Consider the following 17,735-nt stretch of genomic DNA (forward strand, 5'->3'; position numbering starts at 1 on the left):
AGTGGGGTCTCCATGTTAATTACTCCGGGAAGCGTTTCTCTCTGAGCCTGGCCTGATCTACACATCTCCCACAAACTATATGGTAACTGTAAACAGTCTTAAAGTGAGCCCGATTGATTCACCCTCCTATCAGTAACTTGCCAATGATTACTGCCTGTTTCACAGTCAGTCTAGTCTGATCTTCTCTTCCTCTGAGTGAATCCTTTCTGTCCTCTTCCATTCAGCCCGTGCCTTTGAGACTACAGCCAGATTCCCCTTTCATTGCATTTCATTCTCCTCACTGTCTCGGTGCTGCCACATACATTACCTGTCTCTGCATTTCCCTCTGTGATAGTTCTTGTGAAACCCATCCCCCTTCCTGCCCCACCTTCCAGCTGCAATGTTGGAAGATCACCACATTGGGCATTGCCATTAGTGCTCCAGCTCATTCATATTTCTTCACCAAACAGAAACACAACTCATCAACAAGAGTAAGTGGCAGGCAAATGAGATACATCAGACATCTAAAAGCAGTTTGTTGTTCAAAAGTGGAACTAACTTTAATTTGTATGCGTACAATAGAATCAGGAAGAATAATACATAAATAGCATGCAACTCATTTCACTGAACACATTTGTGCAAATAAATAATATCTCTGCAGTTCAACCAATTCCAACAGCATAACATTAGAGACAGAACATTTGGAAATGATACAGAAATTTCAGATACTAATCATTTAAAGAGGAGTACAGATTAAGATCGGGGAAACTGAACATGGTGTATACACAAAAATCCATTTCGCAATTGGAATGCCTCATTCAGGCAATTACATCTCTCTCCCTCAGTCTCAAATGGTCTTCTTCCCATTCGATTTTCTTTTACTCTCTGGGCCACCCCCAATAAGCAGTTCCCTTCCCTCCCCAGTTTAGCCTCATGCCTTCCTTTACACTGGTATGGAATGGTATCTTTCTAGTACGTTTGATTTTCGATGAACACACCGCACTGGTTTGTGACCAGGTCGGCCAGTTGAACCTCACAGAATATGAGTTGCCTGATTGTTCCATATTAACAGCCCAAATCAGGGAGCCCTGGCTGACAGATAAGAAGTGTGAGCATCAGAGATGCTGACACCCTGGCAACTATCTCTGAATGAGGCAGTGCTAAAGTTGAAGACAGTTCATTTGTAAATAAAAGTTGAATTGGAGATCGACACTGGCCTCCGTGTATTTAAAATACATCTCCAGCACTAGGTTTGAATATTATTGTTATCCTTTTGTTATCAAACATCTCTGTGTGCATTGATCAGCAGGGTTATAACATGGAGATGTGGGAACAGGTTTGTTTAGATTCCCTACAGTGTGGATACAGGCCCTTTGGCCCAACAAGTGCACACCAAACCTTGGAGCATCCCACCCAGACCCACGCCCCTGAACACTACGGGCAATTTAGCATTGCCAATCCACCTAGCGTGCACATCTTTGGACTGTGGGAGGAGACCGGAGCACCTGGTGGAAACCCACGCAGACACAGGGACAAGGTGCAAATTCCACACAGACAGTTGTCTGAGGCTGGAATTGAACCTGGGTCCCCAGTGCTGTGAGGCTGCAGTGCTAACCGCTGAGCCACCGTGCCGCCCCATATCGTGTTGCTTTTGCACAAACTTTGATGAAGAGGAAAATGCCACTGATAATGGGAACTGCAGATGCTGGAGAATCCAACATAACAAAGTGTGGAGCTGGATGAACACAGCAGGCCAAGCAGCATCTCAGGAGCACAAAAGCTGACATTTCGGGCCTAGACCCTTCATCAGAGAGGGGGATGGGAGAGGGAACTGGAATAAATAGGGAGGGAGGGATGCAGACCGAAGATGGAGAGAAAACAAGATAGGTAGAGAGGAGAGTACAGGTGAGGAGGTAGGGAGGGCATAGGTCAGTCCAGGGAAGACAGACAGGTCAAGGAGGCAGGATGAGGTGTGGCTTGAGGTGGGAGGAAGGGATGGGTGAGAGGAACAACATGTTAGGGAGGTGGAGACAGGCTGGGCTGGTTTTGGGATGCAGTCGGGGGAAGGGAACAGCTGGGCTGGTTTTGTGATGCAGTCGGGGGAGGGGAAGAACTGGGCTGGTTTTGGGATGCAGTTGGGGAAGGGGAGATTTTGAAGCTGGTGAAGTCCACATGAATACCATTGGGTTGCAGGGTCCCCAAGCGGATTATGAGTTGCTGTTCTTGCAACCTTCGGGTGGCATTATTGTGGCACTGCAGGAGGCCCATGATGGACATGTCGTCTAAGGAATGGGAGGGGGAGTTAAAATGGTTCGCGACTGGGAAGTGCAGTTGTTTGTTGCGAACCAAGTGGAGGTGTTCTGCAAAGCGGTCCCCAAGCCTCTGCTTGGTTTCCTCAATGTAGAGCGGGTCAGGAGTGAGGGGGCAGGTCACTGTGAGGGGGTCAGGACTGCAGGGGCAAGTCACTGTGAGCGGGTAAGGACGGAGAGGGCAAGTCCTTGTGATTGGGACAGGACTGAAGGGGCGAGTCACTGTGAGCGGGTCAGGTCTGCAGAGAGAAGTCGCTGTGAGCAGGTCAGGACTGCAGGGGCAAGTCGCTGTGAGCGGGTCAGGATGGAGGGGGCAATTCGCTGTGAGCATTTCACTCAGTCACTGCATCCCATTTCACTCAGTCACTGCATCCCATTTCACTCAGTCACTGCATCCCATTTCACTCAGTCACTGCATCCCATTTCACTCAGTCACTGCATCCCATTTCACTCAGTCACTGCATCCCATTTCACTCAGTCACTGCATCCATGCTGCATGGTCCATGCTATGTATAAATGTGGCATAAAATCCTTACTTGTATGTTCATTTCCTCTTGTAATAACATGTGGCATCAGTAGCATCCTTAATCACTTGCATTTCATCGGAAAGCCTGGTACAAACACCAGATAACATGACAGTCCGAACAGAACGCTTTTTCCAATGCTTTAAACATATAGTCATGTGTGTCTCAGTGAATAAAAATCCTCATTTTACCGCAATTAAATCTCATAATAAAGGGAGTATGTCTGAAAGTCGTCTCATCCGAAGGAAAACAGACTTGCTCCAGGAAAGCTGCTAAAATATATCAAGAAAAATACATATGAAATGATTCTAGAAATTTCTGCAACACAAAGATCAAAGGAAACAATAGTTTGATGAACACACTGTTAAGTGTTGCACTTACAAATCACATTTTGGAAAACAAACCACACTGATTTTCTACTTTATAAAAAAAAATTGTTCCAAGTCTTCATTATGCAGCAGAGAACTGAAAAGGTGTAGACTTTTAACCTGCATAGAAAGTATGTGCGGAAGTTAAAACAAACAAAAAAAGCCACTTCTGCCCTAAAAAGACAATATTATATTACAAAAAGGCAGGAAAGTTGCAGAATGCAGCATCATGCTTCCTGCAGAGATCAAGTTTTGTCTGTGTCGTAAAAAACAAAAGAACTGTGGGCACTGTAAATCAGCAACAAAAGCAGAAGTTGCTGGAAAAGCTCAGCAGGTCTGGCAGCATCAGTGAAGAGTGAGATCTGAGGAAGGGTCACAGGACGCGAAACATTAACTCTGACATTGTCTACGTCATAGTGAGTTATGTCTATTGCTTCAGCAAAATCCAACCAACTCTGAATGAAAATCAATGCTTAAGAAATATCCAAAACATCCGCTGTCCCCGTTGTGGCTTCCTCTACATTGGGGAAACGATGCAGAGGCTTGGGGACCGCTTTTCAGAACACCTACGCTCAGTTTGCAAGAAACAACTGCACCTCCCAGTCACTAACCATTTCAACTCCCCCTCCCATTCCCGAGAGGACATGTCCAACCTGGGCCTCCTGCAGTGCCATAATGACGCCACCCCAAGGTTGCAGGAACAGCAAATCATATTCTGCTTGGGAACCCTGCAGCCCAATGCTATCAGTGTGGATTTCACAAGCTTCCAAATCTCCTGTCCTGCCACTGCATCCCAAAACCAGCCCAGCTCGTCCCCGCCTCCCTAACCTATTCTTCCTCTCACCCATCGCCCCTCCCACCTCATACCGCACCCCTATTTCCCCTCATCCCGCTCCCTTGACCTGTCCGGCCTCCCCAGACTGACCTATCCCCTCCCTGCCTCCCTACCCATACTCTCCTCTCCACCTATCTTCTCCTCCATCCATCTTCCATCCGCCTCCCCCTCTCTCCCTATTTATTTCAGAACCCGCACCCCCTCCCCATTTTCTGAAGAAGGTTCTCGGCCCGAAACGTCAGCTTTTGTGCACCTCAGATGCTGCTTGGCCTGCTGTCTTCATCCAGCTCCACACGTTGTTATCTTGCATTCTCCAGCATCTGCAGTTCCCATTATCTCTCCAAAACAAAGGCTGCTGTCTTTCAAAACCCAATCTCAGATTTTGAAGATAGTCCTGACCCTGAAAAAAATACCAAATATGTATAAAGAGGAAAATTGGAGGTGAAACCATTCAAAAAATTTTCATTGGCACAACAAATGTTCCAACTGTAAAAGCAGGTTAAGCACCTGTATATAAGGAAACTGTACTCAAACTTTAAACAGACACTTACAGCCAACAAATGTGAGAAATATCCATTTCTTGCTGGATTACCAATTTTGCTGTTGGGAAAATAGGCCTAGGCTTAGCAATGTACATTCAAACAAGATAGCACCCTCTCAGAACTCAACACTCACAGTTGTAGAGTTCTGTTTTCACAGGTTGGAGTATAATAGCATCAAGCACAATACACCAAATCTTCTTTGGTGCCTTTTCCTTCCATAAAACTGCTTTTAGTAGATGTGCACAGAATTCATTTTATACACATTGAACAGTTGCTAAGTTCAAGACGCCAGTTCCAGCACTTGGACTTGCATCTGCTTCATCATCAAAACAGAACAAAATAAAGACCCACTCCTTGTAAGTCACGTTTTCCATTTTTAGTGACAAGGTGAAGTGCGAGAACTGCTCACTTGATGTTAAAATCTCTTAAGTATGTACCTATATATTTCAATTCTGTGAAATATGTGGAATGAGTTCGAGAGAAGGATTAATTTTGTTGCGCTGGGAGAGAGCTGGGACAGTTAAAATAGGTTGAATGGCCTCCTCCCATGCTAAAAATGTCCAGAACTGTTCTTGGCCCTGCTAAATTCAAGTGGCCATCCTTTCATTGTGACTGTGAGACGCAGCATGTTACGATAGATGGCAGAATGAAGAAATCCTTTGTTGTTAATGAACTTTTCAGCACTCGGCATTTTTCTGAAGTCAAATGTTCGATATGTACCTGTTGCACTGACTTGGTTCCAAACAGTTATAATGTGGAGGTGCTGGTGTTGGACTAGGATAGACAAAGTCAGAAGTCACATGACATCAGGTTATAATCTGACAGGTTTATTTGAAATCACACAAGCTTTGGGAGTGCAGTCCCTTCATCAGGTGCGGTCAGGGAGGAAAACACACAGTCACACAATTGATAAGCAGACAGATCAAAACATCATACAACTGGTGTGAGTGGAGTGTCAGATAATAAGTCTTCATCCAGGATGTTTGTTGGTTTGCAGATATTTTGTTGAAGAAACACACAACTTGTAGTTACAGTCAGTGTGGTATCTTATAAATTCTTGCTTTTGAAATAAAGGTTAAAACTCTAAGACAGATTCTGAACACAAGCCTCTAAACTACAAGTCAGAGTCTGACCTGAGATGTCACCTTTTGTACATTCCTGTTGCGTTGCCTGATTATCATGACAACACAGCACTGACATGGACTTTATAAACGCTTTACTTGCCTCTAACACTCTTGGTACCTGCATAGAGTTATTATCTGACACTCCACTCACGCCAATTCTATGATCATTTGATCTCTCTGCTGATAAGCTGTCTCTCTCTGTGGTCACCTCACTAACTGCACCTGATGAAGGGGCTGCACTCCAAAAGCTTGTGTGATTTCAAATGAACCTGTTGGACGACAAGCTGGTGTCATGTGACTTCTGACTTCAAACAGTTATAGAATGTGTTTTCAATCCTATCGTGACTTGACAATAAGTCAACTTCTTAAAATTTATAAAATGAGAATGTCAAGTGAACTATGTCTAACCTTGAGCGCTTAAAAAAGGAAATATTACAACCATAGTCTAGTCAGACAGTAAAGACAGAAGGAATGATTTCATCGACTGTGTCTGACACCACACAATTAATCCCCCTGATGGAAGAAAGGTTGGCTGCGTTCTCTTTCTTCAGGAACATCCAGCTAATACCACCTTACGACTGCTTGTTTTATTCATCTGGTGATCCATTGAATTCCTTGCAGTCTTGGTCAAACCTTCATGTAATTTATTTAAATTTTCAACAAAAAAAAATTTAACTTCATATTCCACAATTTTAACATCTCCTTTTAAGGTTTGAACGGTTCACTTCGTACAGTGCACATGTTGTGTCAATAATTGGAGAACATGGTGGAAAAATCAAGATATATTGACAAGTAAACAAATGGCTAACTTCTGTTTCCTTGTCAGTAATGCCTTTTGAACAGAACATAAAGTTGCGCAACTATGTAGAGATAACAATTTCAAACTGGGAAGACCACTTTGTGGCCCCCACACCAATCTCTATTCACGACCTACTGATTGCATTACTCCGCCTTGGCAACAATGTAATATTACACTTGTCTCAGCACAACCTTGGCATCTTGTTTATCCCATGATGAACGTCCGACCACACATTCATGCAATCCCTAAAGCTGTCTCTTTACATCTTTTCAATCCTGCCTACCTGTCTCTTGTCTCGGCTCATTCGCAGTGAAACCTTCACCTGGAACTACTTCACTTCTGGACCTGACAATTCCAATGCATTCCCTGATGGAGACCCACATTTGTCCATTGAACACTTGAGGTCGTCTAAAACTCCACTGCCTGAGTCTCAACTTGAACCAATTCCTATTCTCTGTACTTTCCACCTGACTGATACCATTAACAGTAATTTTATTAAATTCTCATTTTTGTTTACAAATCGTTACTTGGCTATGCCTATCGCTATTTTGGTAATTTCCACCAGTCCAACCATACTTCAGGATAACTGCACTCATCTAATTATGTCCTCTTGCCCACTCTTGATTTTAAACGGCCCACTACTAGTTGCCAAACATTTAATTGTGTCGGCTTCAAACCCAACAAGAGACTTCCTGCACCTTCAGCGAGCAAACTCACATCCAGAACCTCAACCCAAGCAACAAATCCTCTCAAAACTCGCTAACTTCCTACACCTCTTAGCCTCTGTACATTTCCTCTTTTAAGGCACTTTTTCAAACAATCCTCTTTCATCAAGCTCTTGATCATCTGAACTAACAACTTAATAAGGCTCAGTTGTATTCTGGGATCGTTAACACTCCAATCACACGCCTTCAAAGTTTCCCTCCATTAAAGAGATTTTATAAGTGGTTGAAGTCATTGCCAAGCAGAGGGGGACGAATTGGGGAGTTATTTCAAAGAGCTACGATATGCCAAACGACCTCCTTCCACACTGGCCAACTTTGATTGTACAAAAACAAAAATGATTTTCAGACTTGGGAAGATCCCTCAAAAATGTCACAAGTAACCAGCTTTTGGGCAGAGTCGAGCTGCTGAGATGATAGACCAGGATTTAGGGGTACCAGGAGTGATAATATGCTGAACACAATCAAATTTTGAGGTTGTAGAATGTTGTGGTCTTCGGCATTTTTGACACTTGGACCATTTTCCTTCCTTTCCACAGAACAAGTCAAATAGTGGCAGCACAATGTTGCATGGCCACTCAAGCTTGCTCCACTGTCGATGATGATTGTGGCTGGTCTTCCACATCAATTAAACTTTTGCTCATATCTCATCCTCTTTTCAAAACATCGATCTATTCACGTGTAGTATCCCTCTCGCTAACTTAATGAGAATTCATTCCAATCAATGAACTCCTAACGCTGACCCACCCCAGGTCAAAAAATTCAGCTGAGATCAGGAACCGATCTCGCCTGTATGGCTGAGCTGGCTTTTAAAAAGTTTGCCGGTGAGAGAGTCCCAGTGAGAAACATTCATTCAAAAAAAAAATTGCATGGATGGCTCTCCAATCCTAAACTCTATTCAAATTCAGTTGGCTTGTGATGCAGACTGATGCCCTGCAGAGAGGGCTCAATTGCCACACCAGTGAGCCGACCACAAAGGGTCTTCGCCTCAACCCCTCTACTTCCCTGAGGCATGGTGATCTTCAGGTTAAATCATAACCAGTTGTCTCTCTCTAAGGAGTCGCCAAATGGCGTGCTAAGACTTTACCTTTAACCCTGATAACATGGCAACAAGCAGATAACTCAGCTGATGTCACTGACTAATAGAATCCTCAACTATACTAATATTAATGATGTGATATCATCAGAAGGCATGCTCAACTAAGTTTTAATTTGCAAATTAAGTTAACAACCATTCAATCAATATTACTGAAGTACTCATATTACTGATCGTCTCGATACAACATTGTGGTTACATCTGTTCATAAGTGAAGTGTAATGTAATTGCACTTACTGTGGTTTTATCAAAGTGATCCTGCAATGAGTCAATAAGCAGGTCACTCACAGGTTGCCAATCAGTGTGGACCCCCTCAGCTGTTATCACATGAGCCTCAAGATCATCCAGAACTTTCTGCAGTTCTTGAAGTTTCTCCAACGCCTTTTCCACCTGTTTCTGCCAGTTGCTCGCACGGATTTTCAGTTGTTCCCAATTTTCCTTCACTTCTATTGACTGTTTGCGGACAGCTTTGGCAATTCTCTGGGCTCTCTCTTCCGGGGCAGGTTCTGGAAATATGGAATGCAAATAATTTATCAACTATTCATGATTTTGATCGATAGATTTTCTTTCTAATCCCCTTTCCTTTAAAAGGTCTCTATGGACTTTCTCCTGAAATTGGGATATATAGTATAAGATGAAAGATTTTGGTACAGGCACATCAATGATAAATTCTGTAATTAGCTGGCAGGTCGTGGAGCCATTAACAGAGAATCACAGAGAACCAATACAAAGCCAAATAAAATTCCGCAGATATTTCAAATTTGTCACTACCATGGAAACTTTAAAGAAGGAAAAGGATTAGTGACTAAATGGGTACAATTCTCAACAAAAGATTTGAAAAATCCTTTCAGGATATCTTTCATAGCTATGAGACAAACATCCAACACAAACCAACTTTCATCTTTCAGGACTGGCAAGTTAGAATGATAAACCCAAAGTCTACCCTGCATAGTTCGCTCTGGAACTCACCTCATGAGGTTGTTAAGAGATGTAGAGATAACAAAGTGTGCAGCTGGATGAACACAGCAGGCCAAGCAGCATCTGAGGAGCACAAAAGCTGACACGTTGGGCCGAGACCTTTCATCAGAAAAGGGGGAGGGGGAGAGAGTTCTGAAATAAATAGTGAGAGAGGGGGAGGCGGATCAAAGATGCATAGAGGAGAAGATAGGTGGAGAGGAGACAGACAAGTTAAAGAGGTGGGGATGGAGCCAGCAGAGGTGAGTGTAGGTGGGGAGGGAGGGAGGGGATAGGCCAGTCCGGGGAGGACGAACAGGTCTCCGGGGCGGGAAGAGGTTAGGAGGTAGGAAATGGGGGTGGGGTTTGAGGTGGCAGGATGGGATAGGTGGGCTGGTTTTGGGATGCGGGAGGGCGAGGGGTGATTTTGAAGCTTGTGAAGTCCACATTGATACCATGGAGTGCAGGGTTCCCAAGCGCAATATGAGGTGCTGCTCCTGCAACCTTCAGGTGGCATCGTTGTGGCACTGCAGGAGGCCCAGGATGGACATGTTACCTGAGGATTGGTAGGGAGAGTCGAAACAGTTCGCGACTGGGAGGTGCAGTTCTTTAGTGCAAACTGAGCACAGGTGAAGCGGTCCCCAAACCTCTGTTTGGTTTCCCCGATGTAGAGGGGGCCACAATGGCAACAGTGGATACAGTCTACCACATTAGCAGATGTGCAGGTACACATCTGTTTGATGAGGAAATTCTTCCTGGGGCCTGGGATGGGGGTGAGGGGGGGGGGGGGGGGGTATCGGGACCAGTGAATTTTAAACGTTGTGATGACAACATTTATGGATATGCAGGGAAAAGTGCTGGGTGTAGGGAGTGCTAGAGGGGAGTGTGGAGCGGATAAGGGGGTCACCTAAGGGTGGTGGGAAAAATGTCTTTGGTGGTGGGGTCGGATTGCAGATGGCAGAAGGGTCGGAGGACGACGCATTGAATCCGGATGTCGGTGGGGTGGTACGTGAGGGCGAGGACGACACTGTTTTGGTAGTTATTATGGGGTGCGGGTGTGAGGGATGAGTTGTGGGAAACGCGGGTGACACGGTCGAGGGCGTTTTTGACCACTGAGGAGGGGCAAGTTCCGGTCCTTGAACAACCCTCAACAGTTTCTCTTTCAATTCCTCCCACTTCCTACAGACAAAGGGGGTGGCCAGGGTAGCCAAATGGGCCCAAGCTATGCCTGCCTCTTTGTAGGTTACATGGAACGCTCCCTCTTCCGTACCTACACTGGCCCTCAACCCCACCTCTTCCTCCGTTACATTGATGACTGTATCGGCACCGCCTCGTGTTCCCACAAGGGGCTCTAACAGTTCATCCGCTTCACCAACACCTTCCTCCCGAACTTGAAGTTAACCTGGACAATCTCTGATACCTCTCTCTCCTACCTGGACCACTCTATTTCCAACCACTGAGAAACAAATATCCATTTCAACTCCACCAATTCCCACAGCTACCAAGATTACACCTCCTCCCACCATATTCCTGCAACAATTCATCCCCTATTCCCCATTCCTTTGCCTCTGCATCTGCGCTCCCAGGATGAGGTATTCTTTTCCCGTATATCTCAGATGTCCTCATTTTTCAAGGACCACAACTTGCCCCGCTCTGTGGTTGATAACGCCCTCGACCGTGTCTCCAGCATTTCCTGCAACAAATCCCTCTCACCCCACCCCGCAACAACAACCAAAACAACGTCTCCCTCGTCCTGACGTACCACCCCACCAACCTCCGGATACAACGCATCATCCTTCAAAACTTTCAGATTCTCTGGGAGGCTACGGAGGAGGTGGCGGTGCCTTTGGCCTTGATCTTTGAATCCTCATTGTCTACAGGTTTAGTACCAGAAGGCTGGAGGGTTGCAAATGTTGTGCCCTTGTTCAAAGAGGGCAGTAGAGATGACCCAGGTAATTATAAACCCAGTGAGCCTTCCGTCTGTTGCAGGAAAAGTTTTGGAAAGGATTATAAGAGAGAGGATTTATAATCATCGAGCAAGCACCAATTTGATGGGAGATAGTCAACAAGTATTTGTCAAGGGCAGGTCGTGTCTCACAAGCCTCATTGAGTCATTTTGGAAGGTGACCAAGCACGTGGATGAGGGTCGGGCAGTTGACGTGGTGGACATGGACTTCAGTGAAGCCTTCGATAAGGTTCCACATGGTAGGCTATTGGAGAAAACATGGAGACATGGGATTGAGGGAGATTTAGCAGGTTGGATTAGAAACTGGCTTTGGCTAAGGAGGCAACCAGTGGTGGTTGATAGAAAATATTCAGCCTGGAGTCTGGTTACTACTGGTTTGTCTCAAGGATCTGTTTTGGGACCACTGCTGTTTGTCATTTTTATAAATGACTTGGACGGAGGCATTGGTAGATCGGTTAGTAAGTTTGCAGATGACACTCAAGTCGGTGGAGTGGTGGACAATGTGGAAGAATGTTGCAGGTGACAGGTAGACTTGGATGAACTGCAGAATTGGGCGGAAAGCTGGCAGATGGAGTTCAATGCGGATAAATGTGAGGTGATTCACTTTGGGATGAATAATAGGAAGGCAGAATATTGGGTCAATGGAAAGATGTGCAGAGGGTGTCCATCTATGTCGATCCCTGAAAATTGCCATCCAGGTTGATAGTGCTGTGAAGAAGGCTTACGGTGTTTTAGGTTTTATTGGCAGTGGGATTGAGATCCAGAGCAACTGTCCAAACAGCTGGTGCGGTCTCATTTGGAATATTGCGTACAGTTCTGGTCGCCCCATTACAGGAAGGATGTGGAAGCATTGGAAAAGGTGCAGAGATGATGTTGCCTGGTCCGGAGCGAAGGTCTTCTGAAGAAAGGCTGAGGGACTTGGGTGTGTACTCATTGGAGAGAAGGTGGTTCAGAGGGGATTTAATAGAGACATACAAGATGATCAGTGGATGAGACAGGGTGGACAGTGTGGGTCTTTTTCCGAGGATGATGACGTCAGCTTGTATGAGGAGGCACAGCTCAACAGTGAGGGATAATAGATTTGAGATAGATATCAGAGGCAGGTTCTTTACTCCGAGAGTGCTAAGGATGTGGAACCCCCTGCCTGCCAATGCAGTTAGCTCAGCCACATTAGGGGCATTTCAACAGTCCTTGGATAAGCATATGGATGATAATGGGATCGTGTAGGGGGATGGGCTTAGATTAGTTCACTGGTCCATCCACATCATCGCAATGAGCAAAAAAGCACACCGTTGTCTCTACTTCCCAGGAGGCTAAGGCAATTCCGTGTGCCCACAAGGGCAACTTTCACTCATGTACCACAGAAAGCATCCTATCTGGATGCATATCACAGCACGGTTCCTCTAGCAAAACAATCCCTCATTATTATGGCTCCTGCCTTTCTTCTTCCAGGCAGAGTTGGTTCTGCTTTGTCATAACTAATTTGGGAGAAAATCCACGCTCAGTCTAAGTTAATTCTTCCAACAATTCAGATACCATGGAATACTGAGCAATGAGTTGGTATGTGAGAAAAAGAGAGAGAGAGAGACAAAGCCAGAGAGGTTGGGGGGGTGGGGGAGGGAGACAGAGACAAAGAGAGAGCGCGCGCGAGAGAGAGAGAGAGCGCGCGAGAGAGCGAGAGAGAGAGAGAGAGAGAGAGAGAGAGCGTGCGCGAGAGAGAGAGAGAGAGCACGAGAGAGAGAGAGAGCGCAAGCGAGCGAGAGAGAGAGCGCGAGTGAGAGAGAGATGGGCGATGAGGGAGAGAGGGAGAGACAGACAGACAGAATAGGTGACACAATGTGAGTGTGTGAGCGCCTGCATCAGACAGTGAGAGAGATGTTGCTGAGGTGGAGATAGTTGAGAGTGTCGATCACCAACAATCTCTCCTGGTCCACCCAGATCGTCGCAATGGGCAAAAAAGCACACCAAATGTCTCTATTTCCCCAGCAGGCTAAGGTAATTTGGAGTGTCCGCAAGGTCAACTTTCATTCATGTACCAGAGAAAGCATCCTATCTGGATGCATGTCACAGCATGGTTTGGCAACAGCTCTTCCTCAGACCACAAGAAACTACAGAGTCATGAACACAGCATAGTCCATCATGCAAACCAGCCTTCCATTCGTTGATTCCACCTCTACTTCGCGCTGCCTCGGGAAAGAAACTGACATAATCAAAGGCCCTTCTCACCCGCCAATTACACTCTCTTCTCCCTTCTTCTGAAGGGAAGATGTAAAAAAAGTTTGTATACATGCGTGAAAAGATTCAAGAACAGCTTCTTCACCGCTGTTATTGGACATCTGAATAGGACACTGAAAAGCTTAAATCTAATTTTGAGCTTGCTCTCTGTGCATCTTCTCTGTAGCTGTCACTATGTTCCGTTTCACTCATGCGCCTTGTTTGATCTCACCTGTCTATACTGCATGCAGAAGAAAACTTTTCACTGTACCTGGGCACATGTGACAATTATGACTCAAATCAAGATAATAAAATGTGAGGCTGGATGAACACAGCAGGCCAAGCAGCATCTCAGGAGCACAAAAGCTGACGTTTCGGGCCAAGACCCTTCATCAGAGATGCTGCTTGGCCTGCTGTGTTCATCCAGCCTCACATTTTATTATCTTGGATTCTCCAGCATCTGCAGTTCCCATGATCTCTGACTCAAATCAAATTGACTGTGTGCAAGAGAGAGGTGAGCATATGATTGTGCTCAAGAGTGCAAAGACAGTGCATGAAAGTGTGTGTGTGCGCACGACAGAATGTGTGTGCCAGTGACTGTGCTTGAGAGTGTGTGAAAGGGAGTTAGCACAAGAAGGGAGTGTTACAGCATGCATGAGGGGAGTGAGTGTGTCTGTAAGTGTGAGTGAGCTTGACAGCAAGTGAATTTGCAAACCTAAGTGTGTGAGGGAGAGATTTGTGGTCGTGTGTGTGTACTTGAGAGTAAGAGCATTGGCAAAAGATCCTGCGACAGTGCATGCAAGTGTGCCACAGAATGTGTGCAAGACCGTGTACGACTGTGTGATAGTATGGAGTATGAATGAGTGAGAATGTGACAGAGTGTGTTCGTGAGAGACTGTGTTCCTGACTTTTTTTTGTGTGTGTGTAGTGTGTTTGTGCATGAGGGACAGAATATGCATGTGCAACATAGTGTGACTGTGAACCTCTGAGATAAAGACTGCGAGAGCGAGCGAGAGAGCGAGCGAGAGAGAGAGAGAGCGAGAGAGAGAGCGAGAGAGAGAGCGAGAGAGAGAGCGAGAGAGAGAGCGAGAGAGAGAGCGCGAGTGAGAGAGCGAGTGAGAGAGAGAGCGAGAGAATGAGAGAGAGATGAGATGAGGAATTAGAAATGATGAGTGGTTAATACCTAGAGGAAATAAAGAACAATGTGTGAGTGTTAAGAGAAGCCGCTGGATGTAATATGGAGGCTATTGTTTTATTGATTGTACTAAATGAAAAGCAAGTGTCACCTCTCAGTGTCAGTGGACAGGAGATGCGCATTAGAGAAGGAGATATAGTCAGCCTTGTGAGAGACAGCAGACAAGTTGCAAATGCATAGAAACTGACATTAAAGCTTTCTTGTCAATGTGTAAAGAGGTGAGACAAATATGACGAATCAATATTGTACCTTTGCACCCAGTAAAATCATAGAATCATGAATCAGAGAACCCTTACAGTGTGGAAACAGGTCCGTCAGCCCAACACGTCCACGCTGCCCCTCACAGCATCCCACCCAGACCCATCCACCTATAACTCACCTAACCTACACATCACTGAACACCTTGGGCAATTTTGCATGGCCAATCCACCAACCTTGCACATCTTTTGACTGTGGGAGGAAACTCAAGCACCCACAGAAAACCCATGCAGGCACATGGAGAATGTGCAAACTCCACACAGAAAGTCACCAAAGGGTGGAATTGAGACAGCGGTGTTAACCAGAGCCACTATGCTCTGTATTATGCTCATTCAGCTGCAAGCATTTTTTCTTCAAGAAGGGAAACTTACCAGCGTCACAGGACGAGAGTGGTTTCAATCTTCTATCAGCTTTGAGAACCTTATCCATATCTGCCTTCACAAGGGCAAGGTGATGGTAATGGTGTGAGACCGGTTAGTATTCAGCAGCTCGCCGTGCAAAACATGAACGGCACTTTCATTGCTTTTTTCCTAGGGGCATAACAGAAAGACAGGAACATGAAAAAATCCTGAAATCTTTCTCCAATTTCAATCTCAAAGGGACCATCCATTCCTCAAAAGACAAAACCAAACTGAACATGGGCCTCCTGCAGTGCCACAAATGATGCCACCCCAAAGTTGCAGGAACAGCAACTCATATTCCGCTTGGGAACCCTGCAGCACAATGGACATGGCTGACAGCTCTGTCAACCACGAATGCAAGGAATGCTCAGTTGAGGAAGAATGCAGACATTTCGGAATCCCTCCAGCAGAAGATGATATCATTAGAACAAATGGATCTGTCTGGACAGTCCTGTTTGTAGATTTTGGGAAGTAAGACTCTATTGTTTGTCATCAAGGATATGGTTGAGTGATCATATTCAGACTGAAGAGACCAAATTTGTGAGGCTGGAGAATGGGTGCAGAACCATGCCTCTCGGAATTCCTGTGCGTGTCTATGCTTGGCTTGGGTACTACGGTTACCTTGTCGCAGTGTCCTCTGAGAGGCGTGATTCTCCACCCATAATGCAACCAACAAACAGATACAATTGGACCCCCACACACAAACCCATACAGATCAAAACCGGAAATGACAGTACTCATGGTAACAGACTGGACAGTGTCAATTCCAGACAGAGTAGAATAACATCGTCTCATTTGAGGCTGTACTGATGATGTCACCGATCATGGTGACGAAACGTCTGAATGAGAAGAAGCCAGCTCGGCGAGCAAGTTCACAACCTCAATCAGAGAACTGGCTGTTTTGAACTACCTTGTTCAAGAGTTTCAGTTTTGATTTTGAATGTTAAATCTCGCTCCCACATCGGGATGGAGGATTACTGTTAACAGCTGCATTCTAACTAATTCATATCGAATCATTATTGTTTTGACCAGTCTTCGGGTCAGGCTCCCTCGGTGACTGAGTCTCCCAAATTGTTAAGTTCCCTCGTGAAAGACTCCCCTTCTTTACACACCCAATTAGATCCACCTCAGTTGGTACGAATTAAGCTGATTGAAAAGGATCTTGGTCTTGTGGATACCTTCCTATGTTTCAGAAGGAGTCAAGATAACTCAGGGTGACACGGTGACTCAGTAGTTAGTAACGCTACCTCACAGCACCCGGGACCTGAGTTCCATTCCAGCCTCGCATGATTGTCTGTGTGGAGTTTGCACATTCTCCCCTTGTCTGTGTGGGTTTCTGCTGGGTGCTCTGGTTTCCTCCCACAGTCCAGAGATGTGCAGGTTAGGTGGATTGGCAATGCTGAATTACCCACAGATGTGTAGGTTAGGTACATTAGCCATGGGAAATGCAGGCTGACAGGGATAGAGTCGGGGAATGGGGATGGGTCTCGGTGGGATGCTCTTTGGAGGGTTGCTGTGGGCTTGTTGAACTGAGTGGCCTGTTTCCACACTGAGGATTCTATAAAACTGGCTTCTCCTGAACTCGTGAGAGAGTGAGTTTATCAATTACTAAATGCAAGAAGTCATAAAGCACCACAAATATGCACAAGTTAGAAAAAAGAAATTAGCTCAAAAACCATAAAAGTTAAGAGGGATACGGATACTTCAGCCTTTGGATTGTTTGTGAAGAATAGAAAGTGGGATGTTGTGGCCACTAAGTTGGGCGATCCCCGTAATGTTGATATGAATTCAGCAGTTAATTTTGAGATTCTTGTTGAAATTCTTTTGACCTTGTTTCCCTTTTGACATTGCCCTGGTTTGCAGAGCTCAGAGCAAGAGATTTTCTTTTTTTCTTACCTGCAGCATAGGGCGATGAAACGGCTGTCCCAGAGCCGTGACCTCCGCAACTCCTGAGACCACACGAGCACATTCGCCCGGGAATACACACGGACTGAGACGAAAGAACTATCGGGATAACAATACTCAGCGTGGTATTGGAAAAGACAGCATGTGCAAACAGAAAACAGCTGTAAATAGTGTCAAGAGGTGAAATCAAGTGATAAAGCTAAATTCATGGCTCTTTGCTTGCGTGCTCATTGTATTCAGAACAAAATCAACAAATTAATAGCACATTTCTAGGTTGACGGGCATGATTTTATAGCTATTACAAAGACATGGTTACAAGGAGATCAACACTGGAGGTAAGTGCGCAGGGCTATACGACATTCCAAAAAGACAGGCAGGAGGGAAAGTGACTGTCAGCAAAGAAATTAGTATGAGAGCAAGAAACGATCTTGGATCGGAAGATGTAGAATCCAATTTTATTTATTTGTTAATGGGAGGAGGACATCCCTAGCTACGCAGTGTTTGTTGTCCATCCCTAATTGCCTCGGGGACAGTTCAAAGTCAA

General features: G+C 45.4%; 1 protein-coding gene across 3 annotated transcripts; it reads right to left on the reverse strand.

Annotated features, from left to right (window-relative positions):
• Positions 1–556: 556 nt before the first annotated feature.
• LOC132207936 (utrophin-like) lies at positions 557–17,326 on the reverse strand. 3 transcript variants are annotated; one of them, XM_059643746.1, is made up of 5 exons: positions 17,183–17,325; positions 15,257–15,415; positions 8,536–8,804; positions 4,269–4,415; positions 557–3,084 (listed from the first exon to the last, which is right to left on the reverse strand). In XM_059643746.1, exons 2-5 carry the CDS (start codon positions 15,312–15,314, stop codon positions 3,016–3,018), a joined length of 543 nt encoding a protein of 180 aa, XP_059499729.1. In that variant the 5' UTR covers positions 15,315–15,415; positions 17,183–17,325; the 3' UTR covers positions 557–3,015. The 3 variants fall into 3 exon arrangements, with proteins under 3 accessions (XP_059499729.1, XP_059499728.1, XP_059499727.1); XM_059643745.1 differs by lacking the exon at positions 15,257–15,415 and having other exon boundaries at positions 557–3,081; positions 17,183–17,326; XM_059643744.1 differs by lacking the exon at positions 15,257–15,415.
• Between the last annotated feature and the right edge of the window lie 409 nt (positions 17,327–17,735).

Source organism: Stegostoma tigrinum, unplaced genomic scaffold (assembly GCF_030684315.1).
Source record: "Stegostoma tigrinum isolate sSteTig4 unplaced genomic scaffold, sSteTig4.hap1 scaffold_215, whole genome shotgun sequence".
NCBI classification, from domain to species: Eukaryota; Metazoa; Chordata; class Chondrichthyes; order Orectolobiformes; family Stegostomatidae; genus Stegostoma; species Stegostoma tigrinum.